The sequence below is a fragment of the Notamacropus eugenii genome, chromosome 4, assembly GCF_028372415.1.
Source record: "Notamacropus eugenii isolate mMacEug1 chromosome 4, mMacEug1.pri_v2, whole genome shotgun sequence".
Taxonomy (NCBI): domain Eukaryota; kingdom Metazoa; phylum Chordata; class Mammalia; order Diprotodontia; family Macropodidae; genus Notamacropus; species Notamacropus eugenii.
The window spans coordinates 54146208-54171674 of NC_092875.1; the positions used below are offsets into that span (position 1 = coordinate 54146208).

The following is a 25467-nucleotide window of genomic DNA, read 5'->3' on the forward strand; positions in this document are numbered from 1 at the left end:
TGCTGAAATCTGCTAAGAGATAGCAACCTTGATGCCTTTCTATTCTCCAACTTACCTGAGGAGGCTGATAGAATAAAAGGGAAAAACTTCATACAATCATGGATTTAGAGTTGGTAGAGAGCTTAGAGATCACCTATGCTGGCCAGCACTTCTTAAACTATAGGTCAGGACCTCATATGGGGTGGCTAAAAATTTGGCAACAATAAAATGTTTCTGAATGCACAACACCAAAAATTAATTAAAAATTAAACATGCAATGAATCTGTTTCTGGCAGCGCTTGCTGGTGTAACTTCACTGCAGCCTTGGTTCTGAACACAAATCATGTGCACTTTGCACTGCACATGCCCTCAGGCCATGCAACTCCAACAAACACTGCCAAAACATGAAAAAGGGTCCCAAGAGGAAAAAGTTTAAGAAGCCCTGATTTACACCAACTCCCTCATTTTACACATGAGGAAGCTGAGGCCCACTCAGGTCAAGTATCTTGCCCAAGGTTATACAGGTTATAAATAGCAGGGGTGAGATTCAAAGAAGATCTCTGCATTAAAGATAAAAGCGAGTAACATTGACTTCCAAAGATCTCCATTTCTGGACAGTCTGGGGAACTAGACTCTTCACAAAGAGTAGCCCATCAGTTTAATAATAAATACTATTCCTGTTTTCTTCATTCCATGCCTGTACTCTTCCCATTGGTGTCAAGGGGCCCAGAAGGATGCTATTGATTTATATTCCTACTGAATTCATGTATAGGACAGGACAGAACCCTTGGGGACTGCTGAAATTTACCTAAAGATCAAACCAGACACGGATAGGGAAAGTTGTGGGGGAAAACCCAATATTTACTGGGCAACACTTTTCAGGTTGTTCAACAGATCCTATGTTAGGCCAAGGATTGTTCTGCCTGCTACTCCTGGCTTGGAGTTGTAAACCTTAAGGGGATAATGTGATGACTTTTTTGTCTTCTGATTACTGCTTAGGGGTTGGGAATATATTTATTGGGAGACAACCTACCATTATGATGGTGTTATGAGGCTCATGTGAGATGAGGTATGCAAAGCATAGGGGACCTCTTCTAAGGTCAAGACATTGTGCTTTATTAGAGGGTGGACCAAAAAGTGCAAAGGGTATAAGGAGGCACATGGGATGGGGTGGGTGGGTGGGAATATGGACTGGAATTAGGGAGGAATTTAAGGAAATATCAGAGGGAGGGTAAGTGGGTAGCATGATAGAATTCTGTAACAAGGCTTTGCTTCTGCTGCAGATTTGCAGGCCCACTGAAGCCTATCAGATACCAGAACAAGGTAAAGAGGAGACTAATAAAGTCCTGTGCTCACCAAAAACTGAACCTAACAGTCTGTCTATGCTTTGATATCATTAGAAGGGCTTTAAACATACCACAGATTAACTGTAGACCCAGGGTCATTACAATAACTCCTAAACATAGATCCCACTCTCAGTCAGTTATGCTTAAAGCTCATAGATTCTCTCACACTGGTTTCTCCTCAAAATTTCCACCTCTTCTAGCTTTAGGAAGCAGGACACAAGACCCTATCCTTGTGCCCTCTTCTTAGTTGTTATAGGCAACAGTGATCTAACTTAAAGGCCTTCAAGGCAAGACAACAGGCTGAAACCAGACCTATCCAGACCCAGGAAGAATACATTTTCATCTCAGAGGGACCCTCATATAAGTAGTCTCTTAGCAACTTCTCCCCCCTCCACACACACACACATACAAACACAAATATGCATACACACGAAGATACTCACGCACATATACCCACATACAAAGACACCCCCTCAAGCAAGAAAGCCACCTTAGGTTATTCTTCTTTTCTTATAACAAGTTATTAAAGTTTAACCTGCAAAAGAACATTATGGTGATTTAGGCCATGACTGCATTGTATGATATATTGTATTCTCCATAGATCACTATGCAGCCACCTGATGTCAACTAATGGGGCTAACAGAAGAAAGTGAGATAAGAAAATATAAGGTAATCTTTCCCTTCAGATGACCAACAAATACTAATGGTGACAAACTATGAAATCTTTACCTTCCCTGTGTGGTGCAGTGTACAGATGAGTTGGCCTTGAAGCCAGGAAGACCTGAGTTCTAGTCCCAACTCAGATATATACTGGTTTTGTGACCCCTAACCTTCCAATGCCCAAGGAAACTGGCAAAGACTGTAAGTTGCAGAGGAGGTGCTGACTTACATCAGAGGAACAGTGTCCTTACTCAGGAGCTCATCATACCAATGAAATCATACATCCACATACAAGCACTAAGTCTTCATGTTTTCCTAATAGCATCCCTACATGGAATTAAGGTCCAGCATGAAGTCTCTGATGCATGATCATAAAGTTTTTCCCATGGTCAAAACATTCACAGGATTCCTTCTATGGTATGAATTATCTGATGTTTCAAATGGACTGACAGCTGATTCGATGACCTTCCCTTAATCAGGTTCACTGAGGTTCTTCACAGGTATGAATTCTCCAGAGCTCAATAAGGTATCGCCTCTGTGGCTGAAGGCTTTCTCACACTCAGAACACTAAAGGGATTTTCCTCCCATATGAGTCCTCATATGTTCAGTAAGATTTCCCCTCTGCCTAAAGGCTTTCCCACATTCATTACATTCAAAAGGTTTCTCTCCAGTATGAATTCTATAATGTAGAGTGAGGGATGAATTCTGGCTAAAGGCTTTCCCACATTCATTACATTCATATGGTTTCTCACCAGTATGAATTCTCTGATGATAAGTAAAGGATGACCCGTGGCTGAAAGATTTCCCACATTCATTGCATTCAAAGAGTTTCTCTCCAGTGTGAATTCTCCTATGTTGTGTAAGATGTCCCTTCTGGCTGAAGGCTTTTCCACACTCATTACACTCAAAAGGTCTCTCTCCAGTATGAATTCTCCGATGCAGAATGAGAGATGAGTTCTGACTAAAAGCTTTTCTACATTGGCTGCATTGATAGGGTTTCTCACCAGTATGAATTCTCAGATGCTCAGTAAGATGTGCCTTCTGGCCAAAGGCTTTCCCACATTCATTACACTTATAAGGTTTCTCTCCAGAATGAATTCTCTGATGTTCAGTAAGGTGTCCTCTCTGACTGAAGTTTTTCCCACATTCATTACATTTATGAGGTTTCTTTCCAGTATGAACATTCTGATGTTGATTAAGGTAGGAGTGTTTGCTGAATGCTTTCCCACATTCGTTGCATTTATAGGGCTTCTCTACAGCATGGATTCTCTGATGTTCAGTAAGGTGTGTAATCCAGCTGAAGGCTTTCCCACATTCATTACATTCAAAAAGCTTCTCTCCAATATGTATTCCATCATACTGAACCAAGTCTAAGTGGTAACTGGTGGGCTTCCTACATTTATTATACTTAAAAAGCTTCTTCCCTAAGGAAACTCTATTCCATTTAATTAGCTCTGAAAACTGTTTGAAACTTTTTTCAAGCATATCACATTGATGTAGACTTTTTCCTGTAGCAAACAGCTGTTGTGGATCAAGAATTGACCCCAGACTGAAGCCATATGTATTACTTTCATTAACACTCACCTTACCAGAAGCTTTTCTGGGGATAAATATCACTTGCCTAGACTCTCTTTCCTGGTTGTCTGCATCCCCCTCTAACCTAACATCATATTCCCAAGATGATCCCAACTTGAAATCCCAGTACCCATCTTGTGGGAGTTGAAGTTCCTTAGATGGCTCTCCCATACAAAACCCAGGCTTTGGAGTTGAGTTTTTATTTTCCCATTTAGTCTCCTGACCAAAAGAACCTGAAACAAAAAGAAAAATGTCAATGGCCCCCATTCTCTCTGAGAAAGTAAATTACTTCATGATACATTCTAATTTCCAGAGTTCTAGATGAAGAAGAATGACCATAAATCTAAAAAGGGTAAAATAAACATTATTAAAAGACAACTGGAGTCCAAGATCGGAGAGAAGACAGAAACAACACACAGAGCTGCCCAATTACACTGAGAGAACTCAATATTACTGGAAAAGCAGAATTGGTAAACTTTGGGGAAATGTCTAACTTTTTAGAAAGGGAAAACAGATTATTTCTGTAAATGACAGATTGAGAAACCTAATGTCAAGCCCTGAGAAAATTAGGGAACTTATATTATCAAGCTGGTTTTCTTTAAAAAAAAGAAAAAAGGAAGAAAAAAGAAAATATTTTATCTTGGATTAGAAGAAAACAGGAGTAAAGAAATGAAAGTAGGAAAGTGATTTACTTAAGCAAAAGATGAAGAAAATGATAACTATGGTGGACAGACACAGCCTTTTTCCACTAGTCTATGGGCCTCTGAGAACTCCCTGTTCAACATTTCAAAGATGTTGTCCACTAAGAGGTCAGATGAAGAATTTCTTAACAATTACTCTCTGGTTTTCACCACCTCACCTGAAGAAGGGCTTCTTGGGACTTCTGGAGTCCATGGGGCTTCTCCTCTCTCCAGCTGGGAGATCACATCCGGTTTAAAAACTGGAAGTCCTGCTCAGAGATCAAGAAATGAGAAACTTTTGGGGACAGAGAGTCATATGAGAATTCAATCCCATCCTGTTTCTTTTGAGAGAAAAGAAGTCATACTAGAAAGTCCCAAAGGTTGGTACAACTCCGAGGGTGGACTTTTGAGGGGGATGTGAACTGCCTTTAATTTAATGTAACAAAATTTTTTTACAAGCACTGTACCAGGTACTGGGAAATATTGGGATAATGGGATTCCAATTTGATTTGAGCTCAGAAAGAAAATAATTCATATGACATGCTGCCTGCTAAAAGGATGGGAACTTTTTGTGTGTCCAGATATCTATTTGACCCAGGGTAACAGAGAGTGGGGAATGTACAACCTCTTCAGGGCAGCAGAATGAAACTGTGATTTCCAGCTATAAAAAACAAAGAGCTTACACTTGGTTCCTATGTAATGAATGAACTGCTTTAGGAAATTGTGGGCTCCACCTCACTGGAGAGCCTTGAAGCAAAGGCTGAGTGGACACTGGCCAGGTATAATATAAAGGGGTTCTTGTTCAGGTATAGGTTGGACAAGATGACTTCTAAGGTCTTTTCCAACTCTGAAAATCTATGATTCTTGACCCTAGAGGTATCATAGCGTCATAGTGCTAACTTATCACACAATCACAGGTTCATGGATTTAGAGCTAGAAGAGGGTTCAGAGGCTATTTATCAGATGATGAAACTGAGGCAGACAGAGGTTAAGTGGTTCGCCTGGGTTCACACAGCTAGTAAGCTTCTGAAACAGGATTTGAACCCAGGTCTTCTTGCCTCCAGATCTAGAGGTCTATGCACTCAGCCATCCTGGCTCTCCCCATATGCTAAGTTACTGCTGAATATTTCTACACATCAAGTAAAAACCCAAGTAAATTCCTGAAATCAAAATAATCAGTGGGCAAATTCTGAGATGGGAGTTGGATAATGTTCTTACCCAATGAGACCAAATTTCTGTAATTCTCCAACATCACATCTCTGTATAAGTCCCTCTGTGCAGGATCAAGCTGCTTCCACTCCTCCTGGGTGAAGTCCACAGCCACATCCTTGAATGTCACTGATTCCTGAAATATCAAGCACATTACTACTTAGCCTGAGACAAGCCCTTATATGGACTCTGGGGAGACATGAAGCAAATAGGATCATAGTAGAGGGAGTTTTTCCCACAGCATTTAGGTTTTTGAATGACTCAAGTCAAACGTTTAAACATCTACTGACTTTGGGCACATGGCAAGATAGTTTTAATTCATTCCTTAAGAACATGCTCACATTAAATTCCCAAGCACTTTCCTTTTAACCTCCAAACCACACCATTAATATAATGACAGACAATCCTAGAATTTAGAGCTAGAAAGGACGGTGGATCAGGAATCAACTAGTTTAGCCCTATCATTTCACCGATGAGGAACTTGCCCAAGGTCAAACAGATCTAGTAAGTGGTGGAAGCTGAAATCAAAGCCAAATCTCCTCTCTTCCAATTCATGCATCCCAGGTCTCCATAGTTACTTCACACAAAGTACTATGCCAGGTACTAGAAGGAACACAAAAACTAAATGAAATGGCCTCTGTCCTTATATAGGCCACAACTGGGAGGGGATGGGAGGGGTGCCATGTGAAGACGTATATAACTATAATACAAAAATAAAAAGAAGGTAAAACAAAGTGCCTTGAAGGTCAAAGGTAGGGAAATGTGAATACTAATTGGAGAGAAAGGGGTAAATGAGGGAAGACACAGTATTTCTTCTGAGTCTTAATGGATGAGCAGAATTTCAATAGGCAGAAGTGGGAATAGGAAGGTCATTACAAAGTCAAGTAGGTAGTACAATGTGAGATGAAGGTAGAATGGTAGGGTGGTGCCAAATTATGGACTGAATATCAAGTCATTGAGTTAGAACTTTATTTGAGAGGCAGCTGATGGTACAGTGGCTAGAACATGGGTCTGGAGTCAGGAAGACCTGAGTTCAAATCCAATCTTGGACACTTTCTAGCAATGGGACCCTAGGCAAGTCACTTTGCCACTGTTTGCCTTATCTAAAATGGAGATAATAATAGTACCTACCTCCCAAGGTTGTTGTGAGGATCAAATGAAATAATGTTTGTCAAAGGGATCAGTACAGTGCCTGGCACATTATAGTGCTTTATAAATACTTATCCCTTTCCCTTTCCCCCTTTGGTAAGGAATAGAGAGCTAATGAAGGCTTTTCAAGCAGGAATGATAAGATCTTAACACAAGAAAGATGAATCTGGGAACAATCTGAAGTACAGGTCAGAGTAGGAAAGATAATTTAGAAAGGATAACTGATTAGATTTTCATGAAAGTCCAAGGAGATGATAATGAATTTGAGCAAGCTGTAATAAAGGCCCTGTTCAATGTACACCTGCTTAGTACTGTTAGTACCCCCAGAGAACCCCCAATCCACTGGAGGAAACTTCATCCTGCATTTTTGTGCCATCTCCCCTCTAACTCTTCATGATTAACAAAAACTTGCCTCTGAACCTCATCTCATGCCCTGCTACCTTCTCTGGAGGTTTCACCTCCTCTCATTGAAAGGGAGAGATAGAATGGTCAGCCTGTTCCTGGTTCGCTGCCACCACTTCCAGACCAAGGGATTCTTGTTCAGGGATGGGCTGGCCTGGATGGTCTCAAAGCTCTTTTTGAATTCTGAGGTTCTGTGACTTGCTGATCTATCAACCTCTTACTACTTCTCTTCATTCTAAGAAAGTGCCATTCCTTAACATAAGCTTTCTTCATTTTAAGCACCGATTTCTGTCCTGTACAGATTTTTGCTGTCACCTACCACTTCTCAGAAGCCATTTCTGTCTTGCTAAGAGTTCAGATTTTGGTTCATATTTTGCTTTTCCATCCTGCACCTGATATATCGATAACCTTTGTTGGTCAAAAGAATTCTCATGATGCCATCTACTAAGATGGGAAGGAGCTAGTCAATGATGAAATCACAGATCCTTTAAATATGGCTATACTGCATTATTTTATATGTTTACATAGGGATAGGAATATACCTGTGATTTCACCAGTAAAGAGCTTTCCCTTACGAGGAAATCCCCTTCACCAATGCAGATTGGCATCTTCTTTGCATCTCATGGTTTTTAAAAGTTGCTAAAAACACAAAGAGGTTAAGTAACTTGCTCAAAGTCACCCCAGTAGGTAAGTGTCAGAGGTAGGACTTGAACTCAGGTCTTCCTGGCTCTGAGGCTGGCAAGAAAACCTGTAAGTTCACTGGAAGAGAGCTGAATTGTGATTCAATTTAAACTACTGCCCTCCAGTTCAACCTATATGTGTGTTCATCCTTCACTGCCAAAGAAGACCATGCCATCAGAGAAATAATGACACGACTTCCACTTGACTTTGTTTTGAGTGAGGGAGGACTGTGAAGGTCACCAGCCTCACTTCTCCTCCAAAGCCATCTGAATCCAGTGACCAGATATTCATCAGGATGACTGGAGATGACCCAGGATGAGGCAACTGGGGTTAAGTGACTTGCCAAAGGTCACACAGCTAGTGAGTATCAAGTGTCTAAGGTGAGATTTGAACTCAAGTCCTCCTGACTCCTGCACTGGTGCTCTATCTATTGCACCACCTAGCTGCCCCAGTTCAACCTATAACCCAAGTGGTAAAACCTCTCTGAGGTGCCACTCTCTACTGCCTACTCTGCTTTGAAAAGGAGGAATGGGGAGAAAAAAACAGTTGTTACGAGACCTGGAACTCACTGGCCAAAACCGAATCCCATTGAGTGAATAACTGGCTGGGCTTTTCTGCATTGCCCAGAGAGCCATCCTGAGTTTTATCGTGAGTTTTACTCTGCTTCCTATCAGAGGCTGTGGGGTGATTAAATAAAACAGAACCCTACTGGGTGAAGTACCACTTTCATGTACTGCCCAGAGAACCAAACTGAGGAACTCTGAAGTTTTATGGGAACCACTGACACAATAGTGTAACACTTTTTCATCACCTTGTTAAGAATGACAATGAGTTAAAAGTTTATCACTGTTTCATCAGTTCAAGAACAGAAGAGAGGAGACTGCCTAGCACAACAGTGATAAGGACCAGAAAGAAAGCAGCTAGAAGAGAAGCAGCTTTGAGTGGAGCAGATTGTTCCTGAAAGGACCAAGGACATCAAGGCCTGCCATTCAAAGGAGAGTTGCCCTAGATACATGGGGGTTTTCCCACTCAAGTGCCCTCCTGCTAGGTTTTTCCATGTGTCCACCGATACTGTATTCCAGTCCAGGTCTATGGGAGGACTGTGACATATCTGTATCATATATATTCATAATCATTCATATATAATCATAATCATTCATGGTTTTATATTCCCTGTGACACCATTATTCTTGACTTCACTTTATTGTTAAGTAATCGTTTTATGTTTAAGAGTTAATGGTGTGGCTAATTTTTTATAAATAGGAAACACAGTGGGTGAAGTCTCAGAAACAGAAAAGGCAAGTAGTGGGAGTACAATCTCCCTACAACAAGGTTGTCCCTAGGATCCTAAAAGAATCTGAATTGTAGCCACATAGAGGGAGTCCTTATTTAGAAATTCCAGACCTGCTGATTCAAGGTAGGGTATGATAAGAGAGCAAGAGAAGTGACTGCACCCCACACAGGAGCTAGATACATACATGTAACTATATACATATATGTATACATATGCAATACATATAACTGTATTTTATACATGGTCTCCATCTTAGATACTACATTTATATAACAATATATAAAAATGTAGTATATGGTGTAGTCTATGATAAGATAAAATGAAGACTATGTACAAAATGCAGTTAGTTTAGTGTAAGAATTAGAAGAATCCAAACCAATTGAAAACAGACTCCATCTTGTATTGCCACAGATATTTTCCTTCTGTGATTCGTCCATGGGAAACTAGATTATATAAGTCATCTATTGTTTCATACATGCAGGTAGATGTAATTAATCCACTTTTTTCATTTTATGAAGATGACCCCTAAAGGTATCCATCCTTCTCCCAACTTGGAAAGCCCCTAAACTTTCCTCCAATTAGAAAAAGATGACCTCATTTTGTATCCTGGTTAATTGTTTTTGTTATAATTATGTGGACTTTGGGGACTTATTTAATCATTTCAGGGGCATAAAAATCTGCTTTACTCTGTTTTTAGGGCCTTTGACTAACTGGGGAGTCCATGGACCCATTCTTTTTGAATGTCTACCCAATATATCACCTCTGCTCAGATTGTTTTCTTAGTTACCATTAATAACCTGCAACCTATACATGTATACATAAATGTATATTTATGTGAACGTAAACATACACGCATTTTGATTCCCTTGATAGAATATTGGCCCCTTGAAGGCAAGGGTTGTTTTCTCTTTGTCTTTGTACTGCCCAACCCAAAGGCACTTAATAATAAATGCTTACTGACTAATTGCTTGATGAGTTACTATTTGTATCTTAGTGAGTTCATCATAAAAATAAGGTCATATTAAAAACATGGAGTACTAGTGAAACAGAACAGAGAAACCAGATATACAGTCTAACATACTTAAACTAAATTCAGACTTGATAAACCTAATGACCCAAAATAATAAACAAAAAAGTAAAAAAAAAATTCATTCGGTAAAACTGTTGAGAAGATTGCACAGCTGAATGGAAAAAAAACAGGTATAGATTCACATCTTGGGCCATATTTTATTTAAAAAATTGGATTATCTATTTTTAATCATTTAAAATTGAAAGCAAGAGAAATTGTATATTTAACACAATTGTTTGGATTATAAATATTTTAATTGTAAAATTAACTAAACATAAAAGGGAAGAGAATGACTTGAGTCCTCCCCGCCCCAATCATTCCACCAAAAGCATTCAAAAAGGAAAGTGCCTGATGAGAGCAGATTGTGTCTTGTTTAGTAGTTGTCTCACCCATAGGGCCAAGCAGAGCAAAATAAAAGATTACTTTATTGAACATACAGTTAATATAATTAGAGCAGTAGATTTCAGACAAAACTGTTAGTAGGGTCAAGTGGTATTTCGATGTGCTGCATGCACATTTTAGAGAATGCCAGGGGCTTTGGGATCAGTGGAACAAAACTAACTTTGTAGGACTCCAGGACTTTCACTGTCCACTATTTTGTAACACTTAAGTATTTACTGAACCTCGGACGCAAAGCACTAAGACTCCTGACTTTCCTTGGTTCTAGTGATCAGTTGCTCCACATTTTCCCTAATTACAAACCCTCCCCATTCTGCCACAACCATATTATCTCAATGTCCAGTTCTAGCATCTACTTCCCTTCTCTTGATTCTTCCCTTATCTCTGCACATTACAGACGTCAAGGAAAAAACACACAAATTCAGAAATTATACACCAGATTGCAGGCAGTTAATAGGAAGAAGGAAAGGAAGGAAGAATTTATTAAGCACCTACTATATGCCAGATATTGTGCTAAGGACTTTACAAATATCTCATTTGATCAATATAACAATCCTGGGGGATAAAGGATATTATTATCCCCATTCTACAATTGAGGAAACTGAGGCAGAGAAAGATTAAGCGACTTGCCACAACTTGAAAATGCTTGAGGATGGATTTGAACTCAGGTCTTCCTGACTCCAGACCCAGTGCTAATTCCACTGTGTCATCTAGCAGCCTCTATAAATAAAAATACATATAAAAGAAATTTACCTAGTCCCAGACTGCCTAGCATTGAGATAGTCATGCTAGAACAACACAGGCCTGGAGAACTGTAACTAGATAAAATGCACCAAGCAGTTTAAAGGCCTAATCTGGGACTGGATAGAAAAATAACAGATAATAAGAGATAGGCAGCTGTGTAGTGCAGTGGATATAATGCTGAGCTTGGTGTCAGAAAGACTCATCTTTCTGAGTTCAAATCTGGCCTCAGACACTTAGTAGCTGTGTGATCCTGGGCAAGTTACCTAACCCTGTTTGCCTCAGTTTTTTCATCTGTAAAATGAGTTGGAGAAGGAAATGGCAAAGCACTCCAGTATCTCTGCCAAGAAAATTCCATATGGGCTTGTGAAGAGTCATGTCCATGACTGCAAAACAATTAAACAACAGTAAGAAATAAGGCACAACCAATCTCTGACACTCATTCTGATCCTAGTAGCTCCTTGATTTCCTCGTGTGTAAAATGAAGGGATTGATATAGATCAGGGATGTTCAGATTCTTCTGTGTCATGCATCACTTCGGCAGCCAGGTGGTGTCTATGAACCCCTTTCAGAACAATGTTTTTAAATACATAAAATAAAATACACAGGATATAATAATATATGGAAACCTATTGTTCCTAAATACAATTATCAAAATATTTTTCTAAAAAAAAAGTCTCTCAACCACAGGTTAAGATCTATTGCATCCAGATGATCCCTAAGCTTCCTGCCCTGCTCAAATGCCAGCTCTCTGTCATCCAACAGAATAGGATGAGGTTTCTGGGTGAAACTAATCAATGCTCAGGTTCATCTATAGACAAAGAAGGAATGACGAGCAAAGGAAGAAAATGGTGTTACACTTTGAAAGCTAAAATGGCATTTCAAAAGAGAGGGAGCCCTAACTCACCTGCATCCTGGCTGTCAGAAACCCAGAAGTCATTACTTCTTCTTCCTCTAGACTCCTTTCTTGGGAAAGAGCAGAGTCTTCAGAAAGCAGAGCTGGGGAAGGAGAAAGGAATCATAAGAGAGACCAGTCCTGCCTTTTAGCTCCCAAACTTACCAGGATAAATTGCCCACATACCTCCAGGGTGCTAACTACAGAGTAAGAGATCAAATGGGGACACAGAAGTTGCCCCACCCCCTCTGGGGAGCAAAGAGAGAGGTCAGGGGACGTTAATTCCTAAGACCTCCTAACACTATTTCTGTGGCCAGAGGAGGTTTCAGGTTTTGCCCAGACCTATAGTCTGGGAATTAGGACACAGGTTGAATTCACAACTGTGTCCTTTATGTGCTATGTGATACAGAGCATGCAATTCAGCCTCACTGTGCTTATGGAAAAATGTTCCACACTCATGGGGAACAGCAGAATGGAGTTATGGATAGAATACAGTGGAACTTCCCTTGGGGTCTAATCATGGAAATGGTTTAGAATCATCACGACCTATAACCAGAACCCATAATGATGAACAGAATTCACCAAGAGTGGAAAGAGGAATCATCTTGAGACTGGGAATGAATGAATGAAAGAATTAATGAAGGAAAAAAGTATTTATTAAGCATTTACTATATGCAAAGAAAGCATTGTGCCAAGAGCTGGGGATACAAACAGAAAAGGAAGATAGTCTCTGCCCTCAAGGAGCTCACATTTTAAAGGAGGAGATAACGCATATGGAAGGTTTTCACTGAAAGTCAGATGGAAACATCCCATGATCCTGAGTGCAGCAGCAAAGCAGATGGGCGTGCCCCTTCTTTAATGTCATTTCCTCTGATAAAATTTCTGTCAGTGTCTGACAGTGAGCCATCTAACAGTGCCAAGGTGACTCTGGTCACAAGACCTTTCTTGTCCAGGTCCTCAGTAGTTGTGGCAGGCAGGCTGCATCACTGCAGGGTTTGCTTCCCAAGATGATGGGAGGGAGCACTGCAATTTCCTAGGGGTCCTGGGTTGTCTCCACTGCTATCTAAAGGGAGATGATGCTCCAGGTAGTGATGCTGCCTCCTGCCTTGCCTTCAGAGTGCTGCTTCACCAAGGTCGACTTGCCTGTCCTGGAGTGGTATTGCTTGGCCCCTTTTCCACAGGAGCCATGATGATGACTGTGAGGGATAGCTGGAAGCAGGATCAATATGGTCTTTAATGTGCCCACCTGCCTGTTGGCAGAAATTGGTCAGCAGTTGTTGCTTGTGGTGTTAAAGACGGTGGACCCCCACTCTACAATTTCTCCCTTTGGTGATGGCTGTGGGGCTGGGTGGAAGCAGGTCAGGTGGTGTGGGAGACACTGCTCTTCCTAAGGAGGGAGCTAGTGGTCAGGGTGGTGGTGGTGGTTTGACTTGCTTGGCAAATACTTCCTGTCTCCCTCACTGTGTCCCACACTATCCGCTATTCTTGCTGGCCTGCCCCAGGAGCAGTGTAGGATTGCCACTGTAGCAGCCTTGAGGACAAGGCTTTGGTCTCTTGGTGTCTTCATTATGATGAGTTGGGAATGTCCATGCAGCTCTGTACTGGCCCATGACTAAGGGTAGGGAACCTGTAGTCTCAAGGACACATATGGCCTTCTAGGTTCTCAGGAGCAGCCTTTTGACTGACTCCAAGTTTTAAAGAACAAATGTTTTTATGAAGGAAATTTGTTCTGTGAAGTTTGGATTCAGTCGGAGGGCTGTACTTGAGGACCTAGAAGGTCACATGCGGCCTGGAGGTTGCAGGTTCCCCACCCCTGACCCATATGATTCTGGCAGGTCTCTGGAAAAGTAAGTGATTGAAAAGCTAAGGTCCAAATCCATCCTAGAGCCCCCAATCTGAACTATACCAACGTCCTTACTCTCATTTCTCTGTCCTCAGAAGAGCTGGTTGAGAGTGGGCACCAATATGTAATTTTACTCAAGGGCACTGGTAACAGTCAGTCTGATAAAGACTTTTGTCATCAGCAGAAGATTAAAAAAGTTCCAGAACAACCAGTCTTTCTACTGATATGAAAATACTGATACACGTACGAAAACCCATAGTTAGGAGGTCAACTTATCACACAATTAGACTGCTGTCCAGGGAAACTGGGACAAGATTAAAACATGGCGCAGTCCAATAGAACTGGAAATTAACTAACGTCCTGATTTTTTTTTTAAAGAGGATTCAGAGTTTTCAGAGTATGGACTGGAAAGCCTGAATTCATTTCCTAGGAAAATTCTACAATACATTATTCTTCATCAGACCTGTGATTTCACTAGAGTAGGACAAAAAAGCATTTCCCTCTACCAGTGCTGACTGGTACCTACTAAATAACTTAAAGTCTTAAGCTGCACTTTCATATCCTCTGTGATTCTTATCCATGCCTTTTTATAATTCCTACATAAAGAAAACAGTCACTATGCCAGAGGCCTTTCTCTAGTTCTTTATATATTTCATAGAGACCAGTGCAATACGTGGGCGGGAGAAGGAAAAGAAGTCTGTTTTTCCTTACGTTTAGCACACAGACACTCCTTTTCCAATCATGCATGTCCTTGAAGCCTGATATATCCCTTTTCCCACATAAGTTACCTCTTTTAATATCCTATTGGAAATACATTCTTCACATGTTTTTACAATGGCCTTTGATCACAAATAATTTTGATTCTTCTTTATGATAGCACTCTTCCACGATTTATACCTACTATAGCATCACAGGGAAATTATGGGTGTTAATAATGGACTTTCACATAACCAAGTAATTTGGAATCCCTGAAAGCATTATACGATTTCCAAATTGCAATAAATCCCATTCTTTATTCTCCAATACAATTCCAGGACAAACTCACTGCCCATGACTGTCCTTTTGTGAGGCCCTAATCCATCACTAACTTCCCTCTCAGACCTCATAGTTACCTGTTTTGTAATTTTCTAATGAATTTATCTGTGTTTGTGCCTTCATGAACAAAGGAAATTTAGTGAAGGCAGGAACTATGTCACATAAATTTTGTATCTCCTCCTATATCTAGCACAGGGCAAGATATGGAGTAGATACTAAATAGAAGTTTTTAGAACTTGTGGTCCACTAAAACCCATAGATCTTTTTCAGAGAAAACACTATGTTGCAAGTCTCCGTGACTTCCTGTACTCAGGAAGTTCACAGGCAGCATGAGGAAAGAGAGTGGAATTTGGAGTCAAGGGACATGAGTTCAAATCCCAGCACTGTCACTTGCCCTGTGTAGGACCTGAGGCATGTCATTTAAATTGAACCTCATTCTCTCACAAATAAAATATAAAGTGGATTAAGAAACCTCTAAGGTCCCTTCCAAATCTAAATATATGATCTATCATGACTTTTTTGAACCCAAGCGTGCTTTACATTTATGCCTACTTAATTTCATCACATTAGATTTAGTTCAATTGTATGAAGATTCTGACCAAGTCATACAGTTGTTACCTATCTCTCAAAACTTTGTGTCATTTGCAAGGATACTGCTTATAATCTTTAACTATTTGCAAAATTTTCTGCAAATGGAGTTGAACTCTAAACTGGTTTGGCCTTTAATCTTTATACCTGTCCATTTAGCAAGTGTATTTCCCACCTGAGGTAGTCCTAGGCTCCTTCAGTCTCCATTATCTGATAATGACTTTACACTGATTAAAACACCCCTAAGAAATAACCAGACTCAATGTCTTTACTTTTGTCCTTTTCTCACTTTTTGGAGTCAGCAGACTTTTAGTAAGTCATATTAGAGATTGCATCATTGTCTTCTCATATTTATCCTTTATTCTAATTTGGTATTGATTTTGATATTTAATATAACCAATTAATGGTATGGCTACATGCAGATAACTACTGCTTCATTGATAACCACTCCTTTATACACTACTTGATAAAACAGTCAGTTTCATTGTTTGCTTGGTGTTCCTCATATTCAGTTAGCCTTCTGAATCTCTTCTTGAAGGAATATTCATGATATATAGGCATGAGACTTCTGAGTAAGCTACAAGCCACTGGTTTATTTCATGTCTTAATCACAAACCATACTTTTCAACATTTTTTTTTTTTGCTGTCCTCACCTGATCCTCATATCACATTGACATCACCAATATTAAGGTATGTATTTGACTTGGTTTGGAGGATCTTACCAAGTCATTAATAGAATTTCTCTACGTTTTCATCCTCTGCAACAGACATTGGTGCATAAGCTATAACTATCTTCACTGTGATCTTCCCCCTTGCACAGGCTCATCATTAGCACTGCAAGGCAAGATAATAAATTGTTCCATGAAATCATACACAATGAAACCAACTCCACTACCTCTTTTATTCTGTCCCCCATGGGAGACTATGAGCCATCTTTCTGTTTAGATGCGACTTCTTTATGTCTTCTGTTCTCAGGATACCAATAATTATCATATTTGTAGACAGATGGACTACAAATAGTATGGTCCTTAACACCTTCTGCCATCTATTCTGACAGTGAGAGGGAAGGAGTTGCATGGAACTAGAGCATTTCTTTCTACTTCATAGGTCGCTGATAATGAGATACACTATATTTAATTAGGCTGGTCCTCAGACAGCAGGAACAAGCCTTTCTCCTAGATGGTACTCACCAGTACAGTTGAATTTTAGCTTGTTCCAGAACTCAGAGTTACCTCCATACCATGATGAGGCATCAGAGTAGACTTTATGGAGGGAGATGAAATTAAATTGATGTGAAATCATGCAGTTGTTGTTTCTGTTCAGTCATCTCTGGGACTCCATTTGGGGTTTTCTTTGACAAAGATACTGGAGTGGTTGTCATTTCCTTCTCCAGTTCATTTGACAGACAAGGAAACTGAGGCAAACAGGGTTAAGCGACTTGTCCAGGGTTATACAACTAGTAAATGTCTGAGGCCAGATTTGAATTTAGGAAGATGAGACTTCCTGACTCCAAGCTCAACAATCTATCCACTGCACCACCTAATTGCTCTGTGAAATTATATACTCTGGTTCAAAAAAACCAACTGTGCAAGTTGGAAGAGATGTATCTGACAGTTCATGGGAGAAAGACCTAAGGTTTTAACAAATGCCAAAGCCAACAATGTAAACTGGCATCCAAAAAACCTATCCAGTCCATGTTTCTATTTGGATAATATCAAAGGTTAATTTTTTTCCCTCTTAGTTTCTTAGTATAAATACCCCCTTGAAAAGTAATCTTGTTTCAGTTTAACTAAGAAAAAAAGAGATTTTTTTCCACACGTTGGGCATGACAAAAACTGGAAATCAGTATACCATTAGGGACCAATATGATTATGGCTATGAGACCCAACCAACTCAGAGGCCAGAAATCACTGGTCACACTGGGGCACATAAGTTGGGGAGGAAAGGAATAGGGAGGGAAAGAGTCAAGCCAGCTGTTCATATCGTTCTTTTCCATATCCTGCCCTGTATTGTTTTCTTCTATCATACTGGACAGACTCACACCCACCCCACCCTGTCTCTGTAATTCTCACCTCTCTCTTCCAGCAAGAAAGCCAAAGCCAAGTCTTCCACAGTTAGCCCTTGATGTTTCCTGAGTATTCTGATTTTGCCCAAGAACCATTTCCCCACACAAGATGATCAAGACTTGTTCTACCCCAATAGCTCCAGTATCTGTTCCTGTCTATCAGTCTCTGCCTGCAAGCTCAGAAAATCAGAGGTAGGTCTTCTTGGATTGATTCTTGCTCCCAGGGAATCCTCTTCCACCTTCACCTTCCTGCAGGGCTTAAACTGGGGAAGAGGGGCAGGATGGGGGACACCAAATACGAGATCACTTTAACTGGGACCTCTTCCCTCGTGCTCAGATCTGTCTCTCCAACACAGTTAATATCTCTCTGTCTCTGGTGACCCCAGCTAAGTCACTATAGAGCCTACCAAAGACTTCTTGGGGACAGTCAGAATCAGCAGGAAGGGCCATCCCAAACCTAGGCTCTACAGAGACAGGCAGACATCCTAGACATACAAATGAGCACATGATAAGTTTGGTTCATTCAAAAAATATTTTTAGCATCATAGGATTTAGAGCTAGGAAGGGCCTTAGAGGTTATCAAACTCTCTCTTTTTACAGATGAGAAAAGGGAAGTCCTGGAAGATTAGGGCTAAGATGGGGGCCAAACCTGTGTGTGAGCCTGAGGACAGACTTGTGTGCATATGACTAAATCATTTTTGTGTAGAATTGGATTCAGTTCTGGGCATAACATTTTAGGAAAAACATTGTTAAATTTGAGAACATCCATAGAAGGGAGAGCAGGATGACAGAGCCTGAAAAGTCTGCCATAGGAGAGTTAACTGAAGGAACTAGCACATTTAGCCTAAAGGACAGAAGATATATAACAGTTTTTAAGTATATGAAGGGATTTCATGTGAATGAGGGATCCAGGGATGGGGAACCTGCAGCCTCCAGGCCACATGTGGACCTCTAGGTCTTCAAGGGCAGCCCTTTCACTGAATCCAAACTTCACAGAAACAAATCCCCTTTATAAAAGAATTTGTTCTGAAAAACTTGGACTCAGTCTAAAGGCCACAACCAAGGATCTAGAGGGCCACATGGAGCCTAGCCACAGCAGGTTTCCTACCCCTGCAGCATTAGACTATTCTGTTTGAAAAGGGAACAGGAAAGGGAATAAGCATTTATATAGTACCTACTATATGTCAGAAACTTTACAAATATCTCATCTGATCTTAACTCTACAGCATAGCTGCTATTATTATCCCCATTTGACAGCTGAAGAAAATGAGGCAAACAGAGGTTAAGTGACTTGCCCAGGGTCACATAACTAATAAGTATCTGAGGCCACATTCGATTTCATGTGGACTGATTCTGGACCCAGCACTCTATCCACTACACTACCTACCTGCCTATAAGCAACAGGTAAAAGTTACAGAGGAAGATTTCAACTTGACATAAGGAAAAACATTTCCTAACAATTAATTATTAAAACTTGGAATGGATAACTTATTGTAAGAGTCTGTGCCCCTTACTACCACCACCTCATTGGACATCTGTAGGCCAAAGATGCATGACCATTTCTTAGATATGAATTCTCATCTTTTTGTTCTGCCATGGATCCATTTGGGAATCTGATGAAACCTATGGAGTTCACAGAATCCTTCTTAGAATGGTTTTAAATGCACAGGATAAAATGCAGAGGACGCCAAAGAAAAGCAAGTATACTGAAATACAGTGATCAAAATATTTTTTAAAAAGTTCATGGATACTAGATCATTGTGGGAAACATTCTTTTTTGGGTAGATTTTTAAAATCCCTCCCAACTCTGAGACTGTGTGATTCTATAAAGTGATTTGCCTCCAGTCAGAAGCAAAGGCAATATTCAAACCCAGGTTCTCAGACACTAAATCCCTACCCTATCAGACAATAGACATACATACAGTACAGTCCACTGCCAGGTGAGCAGCGGAAGCCTGATCAGATTAGTAATGCTTGTCAATTATCAGCAGCAACCACATCAAAGCATGCTCCAGGTCACTGATAATAGGAGAAATGCAAACCATTCCCAGAAAACTGTCAAAGATGATACAAAGCAGAAATGGTGAATACTGTAGGGGCAATGGAAACAGGAGCACACTACTTAGCTTCGCTGTTGGTGAAGCTGTGAACTGGTCCAGTTATTCTAGAAAACAATTTAGAATTTTAGTTTAATATCAAGAAAAGCCAGTAAACTGCCTATTGTCATTGATCCAGTAACACCAATCCTAGATATAACATGTCTCTCAAGGGGGCTCCAAAACAGAAAGGTTCAGAGAGATGAGAAGACATCTCTCGCTGTTCCTCTGCAGAAGTGGGAGGATCACAAGTGTGGTACATTATATATAATGTCATTTTTTTTTTTTTAGCATATTGGTCAACTTTACTGAAAACTCTTCTTCTTTTTTTCTTTTAAGAAAAAATTCTTTATTATAAGGGATAGCTTTCTGTCTGCAATGCATGCTTGGTATCAGTGAGGCCTTCGGCAAGTCACTTAATATCCATAGGCCTCAAGTTCCTCACCTATAAAATGTGAGGTCTGGGACAGATATATAAGCACCTGTAAGACACCTTCAGACTCCTTCCTGCTCTGGCATTAGGATCTTGTGAATATGAAAATTCGGAGAAACATGCACAGTCAAATAAGCAGAACCAGGAGAATAATATACACCATGTCTATAATATAAATAAATATAGAACAAGAAAGGAAACCAGTCTCTGAATAGCTGAGAAGCCAATCATAGAGCCAAAGATCAGGTAAGAAATACCTCCCTGCTAATATCGGAAAGCAAGGAAACCACAACAGCTAGCTAGATCGCAGCAGAGGTGGTTTTTGCTTAACTTTTCTTTTGAGGGGGAGGGGAAGGCAATATAGGAGGGGAAAAGAAAGAACCTATATGTAGAAATGACTGATGTGATTTAAAAACAAAAACCTACAATAACGACTTCTTAAAAAGTTATGTTCAGAGAACATTACAAACAATTGTGATATGATAGAAACAATAATGGGGAATGGGAGTCTGAGATCCTCTGTTGGAGTGCCAGCTCTGCTATTTACAATCTATGGGAGCCTGGGGAAGTCACTTAAATCTTCTGGGTCTCAGTTTCCTTATCTGTAAAATGCAAGATTTGGCCCAGATGACCTCAAATCCTAGAACCACAATCCTACGATTCTATAAATAAGTCATCTCTTTTAACTGAGACAGCATGGCACGGTGGATATAGAGCTAGCCTTGAAGCCAGAGACCATTGAGTTCAAGACTTAGATTCAAGTCTTTCCCAGCTGCGTGACTGTGGGCAAGTCATCTAACCTTTTAGTACTCACTAAGCAGAGAAGGTGCCAACCTAGTAGGTGGAGTTTCCTCACCTGGGAGTTCCCTATGCCAATGAAATCACAGGTCTAGTTCCTATCTTCCTGTAACAGGTTGGGGAACTTGACTTAGAGCATGGTGCTATGGCTGAACAGCACGAGCTGAGTTTGGATTCTCAGAGTTGGAAGAGGCATTGGAAACCATCGTCTAAACCATACCTGAAGAAGATTGTGGTTGGTACTAAGGAAGGAGCATTGATTCTGGAATCCTGGGACCTGGGTCTAAATCCTGCATCTGACATGTACCTGTGACATTGGTTAAGTCATTTAACTTCTCTGGACCTCAGTTTACTCATTTGTAAAATGAAGGGGTTGGATTAAACGATTTCTGAGGGCTGGTCAAGCTCCAGATCAGTGGTCCTACAGGTTTGTTCAAAGAACTCTGGGGAAAGAGGGCCCACAATCAGCCGAGGGACCGATTTCACTTTTGGACAGCTCTAATTATTAGCGTTTTTGTTTTTTTTCCCCTTTACATGATGCTGAAACTTCCCCCTGGGAGTTCTGCCCCTTGAGTCCATGCAGAACACATCTAATCCCTCATTGATCAGCAGATATTTATTGAACATTTACTACCTGACCAATGGTGTACTAGGTGCTGGAGATACAATGACCAAAACAAAATGGTTCAGGTCCTCAAGAAGCATACATCCTATCAAAGAAATAACATGTAATGGGGCAGGGGGGCAATGAGCAGAGCTCTGGACTTGGAGTCAGAAAGATCTGAGTTTAAATCTGACTCAGACACTTAACTATCTGCGTTCTGTGTCAGCCTAAGCAAGTCATTTCACCTCTTTTTGCCTCAGTTTCTTTATCTGTGAAATGGGTATTATAATAATAGCACCTACCTCCCCGGATTGTTGTGAGGATTAACAGAGATAATAATTGTAAAGCACTTAGCACAGTACCTGGTACATAGTAAGTGTTCTATATATGTTAGCTATTATTATTATTAATACACATAAACACAAAACACATACAAGATCATCCTTATATACTAATTACATTATAGTTTACTTAGGAAACCCAGAGAAGCAGAAAGGACACTTATCGACAGTTAACGACTTGAGTAGAAATACAAAATAAATCTACAAAAATCAACAATATTTTTATAAAGTTCTGAGAATAACCAGGATGGAAGGAGATATAGAGAGATAGAAAAAATGAGCAGGCAAGCATTTGTTAAGGCTTATTATGTTCTAGGATTAGGAGGCAACAAGAAGAGAAATTCCATTCAAAATCATTACAAAATGAATAAATCATCTAAGAGTGAGCCCATAACCTAGGTGCCATTCTCAACTCTTCCCTCTTGTTGTCTTTACCTTTGTCATATTTCTCAGTATTTCCTCTCCTCTGACACCTCCACTTCTCTTAGCGTAGGCCCTCATTGCCTCCCACCTGGATTACGGCCATAACCTGATGGTCTCCTTGCCTTAAGTGTCTCCCTACTTCAGTCTAGCCTCCACTCAAGTGGCAAACTGATCTTCCTAAAGTACAAGTCTGACCATCTCATCCCCAAATTCAATAAATTCAGTGCCTTCCTATTACCTCCAGTACCAAATATAAAATCTTCTGTTTGGCTTTTAATTATCTGATCCCTTTCCAGACCTTTCCAGTCTTCCAGAACCTTCCTTCTCCTCCTCTCCCCATATCCCATGTATCCCTTGATCCAATGATATTGGCCTCCTTGTTGTTCTGCACATAAGGATCTTACCCATATCCCAACTCCAGGCATTTTCTTCCTTCTTATCTCTGCCTCCAGTTTTCCTTGGCTATAATGCTAATTATATTAATGTAAGGTAAAAGATCTACCCTGGCCATTAATGGGCCTGATTAGAAGAGATTTGTTTTGTAGGAAGGACCACCAAGTTTTGTTAATTTCTAATGAGGCAATGGTTCGTAAGGGTTGTGATAAAAACCCAGATGTTGGTGCTTCTCTCTCTGGTAACTATGTATGTATGTAACAGTCAGACAGTTGGATCTGTCTGTTGACCCGTGATGTATGTATTGCTTAAGGTCAGACAGTTGGAAGCCCTGTCTGTTGGTCTTTATTCTATGCTTGTATTTTCTCTATTGATGAGCGTAATTAAAGAAGATTGTTGATCCTCCCCCCCCCCCCAAAAGTTGCTTTTCTTTTAGAAAAGCAGACCTAAGAACCTATGCTAGCAGGCCATCCTGGATGTGTCAGGGTGCTTATTGATATACTAGCTTCAAGTCCCAGAAAAAACTCACCTTGTAAAAGCAGCCTTTCCTGAGTTTCCTCTCTGCTACAACTTCCCTTTAAGATTATGCTCTGTCTGGTATTCAAAGTCCTTCATAACCTAGCCACCCCTCACCTTTTCAGTTTTCTAACACTTTACAATCCACTAGATATTTCATCCAGTGACTTGGGTCTCCTACTTGTTCCTTGAAGGCACTCCATTTCCCAACATTTTTTCCAACTGTTCTTCCCACCCCTTTTACCTAGAACCCTCTCTTTTTTCTACTCTGGAAACCTTCCCCAACCCCTCTTATTTTGAATGTCTCCCCTCTATTAATTATTTCCCATTTATCCTATACATCTCTCGCTTTATATATATTTATTTGTACGTTGTCTCCCCCACTGGATTGTCAGCTCCTTGGGGACAGGGACTGTCTTTTGTCTCTTTTTGTATCTCCAATGTTTAGCACAGTGTCTGACATAAAGAAGGCACTTAATCAATATTTACTAATTGAATATCCCCAATGTAACCAGCATGTATCCTTTCAGATTGTCATTTACATATTGTGTCTCCTATTAAACTGCGAGCTTCTTGAGGCGGAGACTCTTTTTTGCCTTTCTTTATACCCTCAGTGCCCTACTGACCCGTAGTAAGCACTTTAAAAATGCTTATAGATTGACTAATAAGCACAGGACTTAGGAAATGACTTGTTTACATGTAAATAAATATAAAATACATGCAAAGTAAATGCAAAATAATAGAGAGAGTGGCTTTTAACAGTTGTGGACATCTGTAAAGGTCTAATGTAGATGTCACTTGAGCTAAGTTTTGAAGGCAACTTAAGGATCCTAAGAGGCTTTGGTCCATATTCAGTCAGTCAATTTATTTATTTATTAAGTACCTATTGAGTGACAAGCCCTGTGGATAAAGACAAGGAAAAGACAGTTCCTGCCCTGTAACGGAGGAGATAAATGAGGCAAACAATTATGTATAAATAAGCTGTTTTATATCTCCTAAAAATAGGAGATAATACGTAGAAGGAAGGTACTAGTATTAGAGAGGATCCGAAAAGGTTTTCTGTGGAAGGTGAGATTTTTAGGAGGGACATGAATGAAGCAAGGGAAGCCAAGTCAACCGACATGAACAAGGAGAGGGTTCCAGGCACAGCCAGCGAAAATGCCTGGAGACAAGTGATGGAGTGTCTTGTTGAAGGAACAGCAAGTAGGCTAGTGCCACCGGCTCAAAAAACTGGTGGGGTAGAAGGTTTAAAAAGACTGAAGTGGGGAGGGGCTGCTAAGTTAGGAAGGGCTTTGAACGCCGACCCTCTCAATATTTAAAACCGGCTGTCCCAGAGCCTTCAATCTTTTCTTCCCAAGGCTAAACATTCCCAGTACGACAGCATGATCTCCACCCCGATCCTGGCTGCCCTTCTCTGGACTCACTCCCGTTTATCAACGCCTTTCCTAAAATGTCGCCTAGAACCGAACCCAAGACTCCAGATAAACGATACAGTCGAATATCCACAGGCACGTGGGCACAGAGCGCTTGCACCCAGCCCCAGCGGCTGGAGCAGCACCTCCCCAAGCCAGTCCAGATTCGGATAGGCAACCAGAAGCCCCAGTCCAGCATCCCCTCCCAGGACCAGCCTGGCCTCTGACGTCAGGCCCTCCCAGCCCCGCAGGCTCCTCCCTTCTCCGAAGTCCATTCACAGCGGGAGGGCTGACGTCAGACCTACCCTGGTCTAACCCCCCACCCCACCCCACCCCCGGGGATCCCCCTCCACCCTCACACATCCCTGAGGAACCCCCTCATCCAAAACCTTCCCGGGCCAGGTCCGTCTCCAGGCCGGTAACTCCTGTGAAGAACGCTAGGAACCCAGCAAGCAAGAGGAGCCAGGACCAGGGACAAGACTCACCTTCCAGTCGCCAGAAGAACAAAGAGCCGAACTCCAGATTCACGGACTACTGCGCCTGTGCGGGCGAAGCCGCTGCACTACGATTCCCAGAATCCATCGCGCTCTAGATAGGCGGACATTTGTGGAGGGCTTCCAGAAAATGGAGATTGGTCTTGGTGATGCGAGCGGCTGTTTCAGTATTCTGGAAAATGAATTCCAGAGGTTACTGTGGGCAAGCGCGCTCTTAATGACTCAAGCAATTAAGTTTGATCAATTACTTAAGCGCTTCCTGCGTACCCAGCCCTCTTGTTAAGCTACGGGGCGGCCCTCGAGTCCTGCCTCTGACTACATTTCCCAGAGGACTTCGCGCCTCTCCT

At 41.0% G+C, this 25467-nt stretch overlaps 1 protein-coding gene across 1 annotated transcript; it reads right to left on the reverse strand.

The window, feature by feature from the left end:
- Window positions 1-1962: 1962 nt before the first annotated feature.
- On the reverse strand, window positions 1963-25181 carry LOC140499515 (uncharacterized). The gene is made up of 5 exons (XM_072601015.1): window positions 25112-25181; window positions 12092-12183; window positions 5459-5585; window positions 4420-4509; window positions 1963-3793 (listed from the first exon to the last, which is right to left on the reverse strand). Exons 2-5 carry the CDS (start codon window positions 12122-12124, stop codon window positions 2553-2555), a joined length of 1491 nt encoding a protein of 496 aa, XP_072457116.1. The 5' UTR covers window positions 12125-12183; window positions 25112-25181; the 3' UTR covers window positions 1963-2552.
- Window positions 25182-25467: the final 286 nt, after the last annotated feature.